The sequence below is a fragment of the Dendronephthya gigantea genome, unplaced genomic scaffold (genome assembly GCF_004324835.1).
Source record: "Dendronephthya gigantea isolate DGI-Jeju-01 unplaced genomic scaffold, DenGig_1.0 000140F, whole genome shotgun sequence".
NCBI lineage: Eukaryota > Metazoa > Cnidaria > Anthozoa > Malacalcyonacea > Nephtheidae > Dendronephthya > Dendronephthya gigantea.
Window position 1 is genome coordinate 26,294 of NW_021163150.1, and position 7,499 is coordinate 33,792.

At 38.3% G+C, this 7,499-nt stretch overlaps 1 protein-coding gene across 2 annotated transcripts; it reads left to right on the forward strand.

Moving 5' to 3' along the window:
• Positions 1-517: 517 nt before the first annotated feature.
• Positions 518-5,245, forward strand: LOC114536581 (neurocalcin homolog). Of its 2 annotated transcripts, XM_028557927.1 has the most exons (4): positions 518-548; positions 658-745; positions 3,968-4,336; positions 4,630-5,245. In XM_028557927.1, the coding sequence occupies exons 3-4, from the start codon at positions 3,984-3,986 to the stop codon at positions 4,832-4,834; spliced, it is 558 nt and encodes a 185-aa protein (XP_028413728.1). In that variant the 5' UTR covers positions 518-548; positions 658-745; positions 3,968-3,983; the 3' UTR covers positions 4,835-5,245. The 2 variants fall into 2 exon arrangements, with proteins under 2 accessions (XP_028413728.1, XP_028413727.1); XM_028557926.1 differs by lacking the exon at positions 518-548 and having other exon boundaries at positions 588-745.
• The last annotated feature ends 2,254 nt before the right edge of the window (positions 5,246-7,499 follow it).

Here is a 7,499-nt window from a genome sequence, read left to right on the forward strand (position 1 = left end):
GATAAGGCTCACTGGAAAATTACACTGTTCATGCCAACCATTTATGCAAAAGCATAAAACTGGACAATAACATAGTTAATGAGTTGTATTGTACTTTTTTTAGTCTCCAAACCATGTATATATTCTATTAACTGTGTTATAACGAAGCAAAAATATGACATCGCCATTGGGAGAGCTGCAACTCTGCAAGCCGGCCGGAGTTTCGTACCACAAGGTCTCATATCATGATATCAAGTAAATTGAGTTTGCTTATCGTTGATTTGAGGATGATTCATACGCCTAAGTATTCATCTCCAACAAGCGTGTTTAAAAAAAAGCTAGGCTGCTGAAAAAAAAAGCTGGTTTGGGGGCAGAAAGTCCCTAAAAAGATAAAATTAGTGATTTTTGATAAGCTCATGCGACTGATGCAAGGGATGAACTTTTAAATATTTTTTCTTTTGCAGCCGCTAGCTACGATATTCAGCGCATATCTGGGAATAAAAGAAAGTGAAAAAGGAAAATACTTATAGCGTCATCCTTTTGTGATAAACGGAAGTAGCCGAAGAAATGTAAATCATGATCCATCTTAATGCAAATATGGGGTGATGTAAAGCATTTATAATTCATAATTCAGCCGACTAATTTTGCTAACACACACTATCATTCATTTGTTGATAGATCCTCCGATAAGGGCGACTCGCTTTTAATCCTATATTGAAAGAACTTGGTAGAGAGACCTTACACAGAGCAGTCATTCCAGACAAAGGTATTATGTACACATGTTTATGAAAGGCATAAGTATTTGAACTTTGCGTGGCAATATACAGATATTATTTGCATGAATAAAGCAAATCCGCGTTCAAGAACAGTGGCGATTCAACAAGACGCCGCCTTATGGCTTGCTGAGTTCATGGGTGTAATTTAGCATTTGTTATTGAGTTCGTCATATTCAATGACCTTTTCTCGATGAAGAAAAACCTAAAATGCTGTTTTCATGTAGATAAACGACCTTAGACGATTTAAACCTATCGGAACTGCCTCAGAATACTACAAACTGCATATGCTCATTTCAATCAGCTTCAAAATATGAATTATTTACATACTTGTGTATAGCAAACGTGCATGCAAGGTAGCATTTATATGTCTAATAGCGATGCTGACACAATGTATAGTTTCAGGTTGATGGGGTATCATTACAGTTGCTTCATTCGCCATACTTATGCTCGTTATTTCCCCGCGGTTTCAACGCTGAGCGTGTTGAAATAGGATAATGTAGTAATTGCTTTGAAATCGTAAATTGTTAATGAGAATAGCTTCTGCTATAAGTACAAGAAGGCCGGAGAAATCGCTATATATATCATTCGTGTCACATACTATATTATTTAAAAGCTATTTTAATGCTATGTTATCTATCGCAAGGAAGCAAAGAGGAACAGCCTAAGGTTGCTTTAAAACAGCCATCCACAAAATATATTTCAATTTCCTGATTAATGCCACAAAATATGCCATTCGTATAAGTGACCTGCGGTACACACGCATGCAATGCATCCTTTATACAAAGACAAAGTGCTTTCTGACCCTGGTCAACGAGCACTTCAGTGTATAATTGGGTTAACGCCATGCATATATGCATTCGAAAAATGCCAGTCCGTTCAAACTGTAGAGTAAAGTTCAGTTGAAAAATATCACCGCCGGCCGGGTAATCGAAAACAAGTCAGCATGCAGATAAGCCTTTGATAAATCTTGTTTATATTGGGCATATATGTCAGTTGCATTCCTTGCCTGTGATTTTCCAAGCCAGAACATATCCCGGTGATCCAAAAAATGATAAAAAATTTGCATCCTATGCCAATAAGGCATCTGCATGACAGCATGAGCACTGAGAATCTTTACGTATTCGTTTCGTAATCTGAATCTATATCCATACCATCCATGCATCTGGCCTGTCAGTTCTCGTGTTTCGTTTGATTTTCGCTTCGCTTTCCTGCCTTGAACTTAATGTTTTGAAGTGAACCTCTTTCATTTTTTTTTTACTCGCCAACAGCAAACTCGTCTAGTGCAAAAACAACATTTACAACTAAATGCCAAAACAAAGCTGGAACTGAATATGGTTAAAATTTGTAAGCTATCTTATCAACAGCTGTTCTATCATTCATCATATCGCCTCTCTATCATGTTTGAAAGTACTGCATATAGATTAAAATAATAATTTCCCCTCAAATCCGTCATTTTGCACTGTTTCCTTCATCATTGATATTCTGAGATCCTTCAATCTACTTGAAGATTTGCTTCATTTCCTATTCACGAGTAATTAAAACAACTCTACGCCAAATTAAATTTCTCGGACAAAATATGAGAGGTGAAAGGTTGACTTATCTAATTTAGAGGCTGCATGTTTATACTTGATACCACTTATATGAGATTAAAAGAAGCGGGAATAAATTTAAGGTATTGCAAAAAGTATATAACACGATCCTCTGCATCTTTGCAGTCTGTCCTGAGAGTAACATGTTCCTGTTCGGTTCCATGAAGACCTATTTTGACACCTCAAAATCATCTTACGCCCAGTTTGACCCCAGACAAGCGAGATCTTGTCAACAGCTCACAGATGCAACTGTTCAAATTCAGCTGCAAACTTTCGCCGTTCTGCAAGATAAGGGTCAAAAGCACAAGGAAAAATGTCCGTGCATGTTTGGACAAACGATTTTGTGCCACAACTCTGGCAAAAACATCCATGCACTTGGATAACTCAATGGTATAGTGTACATCAAAAAGTGAATTCGACCACGCGAAGGGTCAATTAATTAGCAATTATATAGTTCGCTTTGCATGTACCTCTGCGCATGTACGTATATATCTGTACAATTCACTATAAAAGGAAAACGGTTTCACTTTTTACAAGATTGTGAGTTGCGTCTGGACCGGAAAGCTTGCTCGTCAAAGTAATATCCACATGCATTCATAGTATATTCGCATTCAAACCCTTTGGACTTTGGTTCGCTCATATATCAAACTCGCATTATGGATTTATGGCTGATTGCGATCTAGCTCTACACGACCCTGCATGTTTTGAAATTGCCTTCGACCCCAGAACCGTCAGTACCCCACTGGGTAAAACATTGGAGACCATCGCGAATGTAAACAAGGTGTAATTTATCGTTCTTGTTTTGACTTTATAATTTGTTTTTATTTCAAACGTTTCGTTATTATAAACATTCATTACCTAAATATCCTGATTTCGCTAAGCCGGCGGATCATGCATGCACATGCATGGCGTTCGCCTTGGATCGATATCGCAGGATATATAGAATCCTTCTTCATGATTCTCAAAACACAACTATATGTAACTTTATAACAGACAAAGTAACTGACTTTGTCATGACCAAGTAATCTGTAATCCACCCAAAGCAACTCAAAGCACAATAGAGTTTATCTCTCCAGCGATTTTAGATATATACCTATACTACAGTGCAACCCCACGCGAGTGCCTCAAGGCGCTGTACACTGTGCAACTTTCCTTGCGACTTGCAACACGCACTTCGTCATTTTCCAATAGATGCTGCACGCCATATAAATAGCAAAATTCCACAATAATTCATTAAAATGTACGGCTAATAATGATGTCTTTAATTAATAAGACTACGAAAAGGGTGATTGATATTTGTTACGACATTTTTCACATATTTTAGACTTCAAATATCTATTATTTTTTGGACTTCAAATATCTAAATGTCTATCATCTTTAGAATAATCTTACATATATCCGTGAAATTTTTTTGGTAAAATGAAATTGTAATATACGAAAAACTATGTTCATCTTCCCCCTATCTATGAATTTTTTTCGTGTAAAAGCTCTTCCAGAAGTTACAATGCATCAATTCGGAATAAGTATTGGAACCAGTGTAGTTTTATATAATTGCTACAACTATCCTGGAAGTAGCTGGTACTTAATTATTAGTATAACCGCAAAATCTATATCTTTATACAGATTACTCGCTGTTGAAATGGGAAAACAACAGAGTAAGTTAAGTCCAGAGATCTTGGCTGACCTTTCGGCGACGACGGAATTCGACGAAAACGAAATCAAAGAATGGTACAAAGGTTTCAGGAAGGACTGCCCAACGGGGCAACTGGGAATGGATGAATTCAAAGCTATATATTCTAATTTCTTCCCGAACGGAGATCCGTCAAAGTTTGCCGAGCATGCGTTCCGTGCGTTTGACAAAAACGGAGACGGAGTGATCGATTTCCAGGAATTTATCGTGTCTTTGTCGGTGACCTCTCGTGGCAAGATGGAAGACAAGTTGAAATGGGCTTTTAATATGTATGATATCAATGGAAATGGATATATTAGCAGGTATATAATGAGTATTCTTTTTATTTACTGCATGGGTCTTGCAGTAGGGTCCTTTGCATGCGACTGGCAACTTGATGTGAGATCCCCAGCTTTACCGTGAGAGATAATCCCATGCATAAAAACTGTCAGGTTAACTTCCGATCAACTTCTGATATATAACTGGATATAACTGGTATCAACTGGTATAACATGCACATGCAAGGGCCTGAAATACCGGCTTCTACAGCTGGACGTCTTCAGCTGAGCGATTTCAAACCTTAATTCACAGACTTCAAATTTCTTTCTCTATACAGACCCGAATTACTGGAAATAATGGTAGCGATTGAGAAGATGGGCGGTGCGATTCAGACGGATGGAGAGGGTGGCTCTGCCAAGGAACGCACAGATAAAATATTTGCACAAATGGATAAAAATTCTGATGATAAACTTTCCATGTCTGAGTTCATTGAAGGAGCAAAGTCGGATGCATCCATCGTAAAAATCTTACAATCCAGTTAGACTATTCTATTCTTTGTTAAAATAAGATCTATAGTTACTATTATTATAAATGTTATACTGACACTCGAGGAGCGTGATCGATTGGTAGCTATATGTGACAGTGTGAAATATTTTTGTTTCTTTTGAAGTAAATCTCCACGTTCTCTAAAGATATTATAGCCCGGATACAGACTATTGAATGTACATTATTTCATCCTGTTTTTTTTCATCTTCAACTCTATGAATAACAATTTAATATCGACAGTTTTGAACTGAACCAGTATAGCGAATAATAATATTAATAATATTAATAAAATTCATCAGAAATCCTGTAGAAAATTTAGTATATAAAATATAAATTTTTGGCCTGTGTTACAGTAGAAAGTACATATTATCTAATATCATTTGTCATTGTAATTATTACAAATTGTTAGCGGGAAAGTATAATTTTGTGTTTACAATATTATGCGGTAAAGTTAATATCAGGGAACAGTTATATATAATATCATGACGCGAAGGTTGTTGTAGAGTTAAGATTGCATTCGAGAGTTTATAGAAATCAGCGTTAGCCACATCATTTAAATGATACTTATAAAATCTACGATTGAATACATGCATAGGGTTGGATTCCGTCAAAGATTTGGTACGTTTTTTCTGGCATAAAATTAATTTCACAACCAACAATTTAGAAACTTTCACGTCGACAAAGCAGCCTTTAATTGCACGCAATGGCACGTGAGAAAGCTTCGAATCCTTTGAAAATGAAAGCTGAAAGTTTGCAGGAAAGATAACCGCATGCAACTTTCAATGTCGTTTACTCTTCATTTTTGCTTTGTTTTTCGGTGAAAATACAGGATATATGCGAACAACGCGGGAACGGCCACGCATTTATAAAATGTTCCTTATCCAAGAGAAAACAAAGCTTGCTTGAAATTACTCGCAACTGATTAGCATGCGGGTGAAGGTGCATGCATGACATTGCTTTATTAATTGCCTGCGGTCAGGCAATTATAGGTTGCGTGCTGCCATGCAAGCAAGCCGCTAGCCAATTTTGGCGCTAGAGCGCAGCCTTATACCGTGTTCCTTCCGGCAAAAAAGCAAACATCGAGTGCTATTTTTTATACCAACAACTTTTGCATTGATCTGTAATAAAAATGTCATAATTATCAAGTGCCTACCTGCCTTTATAATTTATGTACAAAGAATTCTTTTTCTGCCTGAAATATTTTACCACACATTTTGTTCACATGCGGCATACTTCATTAATCGAACTTCTAGATGATTTTGCATGCGTTCAAACTAAATCGGTTTACTACAAACATTGCTGAAATTCACAAAAAGACTCCAAACAAATGAATCAAGACTCCTGCATGTATTTCATGAGATCTGAAGAGGTTGTCCTTGGCCACGAATATGCATGAACAAGTACGTTACGCAATGTTACAACGTTCAATATCTCACTGGAACATACTCTGGGAAAACAACGAATACTTTAAAATTCGCCACAAGTGCGCGCGCCACGCTACAGAAGTCCTCGTTTATGGCCTAGCGTGTGGAGAATCGTCATCGGACCCATGATACGCGCAGCCAGCCTGATAACTTCGAAACTTTTCATGACTTCAACGGTTTTCAACGCTCTGCTGTCCACCGCAAGTATCACCCATCCACACCAAGCGACAAAAATACACATAAAGAGACATGTAAAAACCAAGTCGAAATTTCGTTGCGATGCTGAGGCGGCTGAATCAATCTCTCTTTGGTTCATCTTTGGGGGGTGGAACTTCTCAAACGGCGACTTTTTCATAGCTGCAGGCGCTTTCGCCGTGCATAACTGCGTGAATATCACAACTAATATACCAGAGCAAAATATGACCATCAGGAGCATGTATCCAAATGCTTTGAAACGGCCTAAAAACGCCATGTAACTCGCGTCCAACAATCCGTTTCTGGTCTTCAAATCGACATAGGCAACTCCGAATGCAGCTATCCACGAAGCCGCGCTCCAACACACGCGAGAGGGCAAAGTGTCGTGATATGGACGACCGAATTCCAGTATGGTTTTATGTATTATGTCCACGAAAATGTGAAACATCGTGCATAGATTTAAAGCGAGATAAAAGAAATATAGCATTTGGCAGTTCCCGACATCCTTGCAAGAATTGTTCTCCAAGAACAAGGTGGTTGTCGTAGCTTCGTAGAGGAGATCGCACAGAGCCAAACTGAACAGCATCACGCGATTGCATCCCACTCCTTTTTGCGAGGATTTCTGAACGACCAGCATGAACATAACCAGGAAATTCATGAGCACGGCTGTTGAGGCACAGGCGATGAAATACGAGCGCGAATAATCTTGAAAGTTGCACAGAACGTTTGGGAACGACGCCATTGCAAAATCGATGTCTTCTGCACACTGAGACCGTCGTCAGTGATTCAATCCGGCCTCAGTCAAATATTTTAAGTACTAGCTTCGTGAGATTGTGTCTCGAACCTCTTTTGGCAGTGAATGCCACAGCAACCGCGACGAACCTTGTCGAATATACTGTCGGTTGTCTTGGTTGTGTTACTCGACTGACGCGCCTTGATCATTAAGATTGTTCAGGCAAAATCATAAAGATTTAAATATCATAATGCGAACGTCACGCTTTTTCAGGTAACAGCATAAAAAAACAGTATCGGATCATGTGAT

What these genes read in the sequence shown, in the direction of transcription:
- LOC114536581 (XM_028557927.1), top strand. Translation starts at nt 3,984, where the DNA reads ATGGGAAAACAACAGAGTAAGTTAAGTCCAGAGATCTTGGCTGACCTT. An exon ending in GGAAATGGATATATTAGCAG is followed by an intron (nt 4,337 to 4,629) that starts GTATATAATGAG and finishes TTCTCTATACAG; the next exon opens with ACCCGAATTACTGGAAATAA.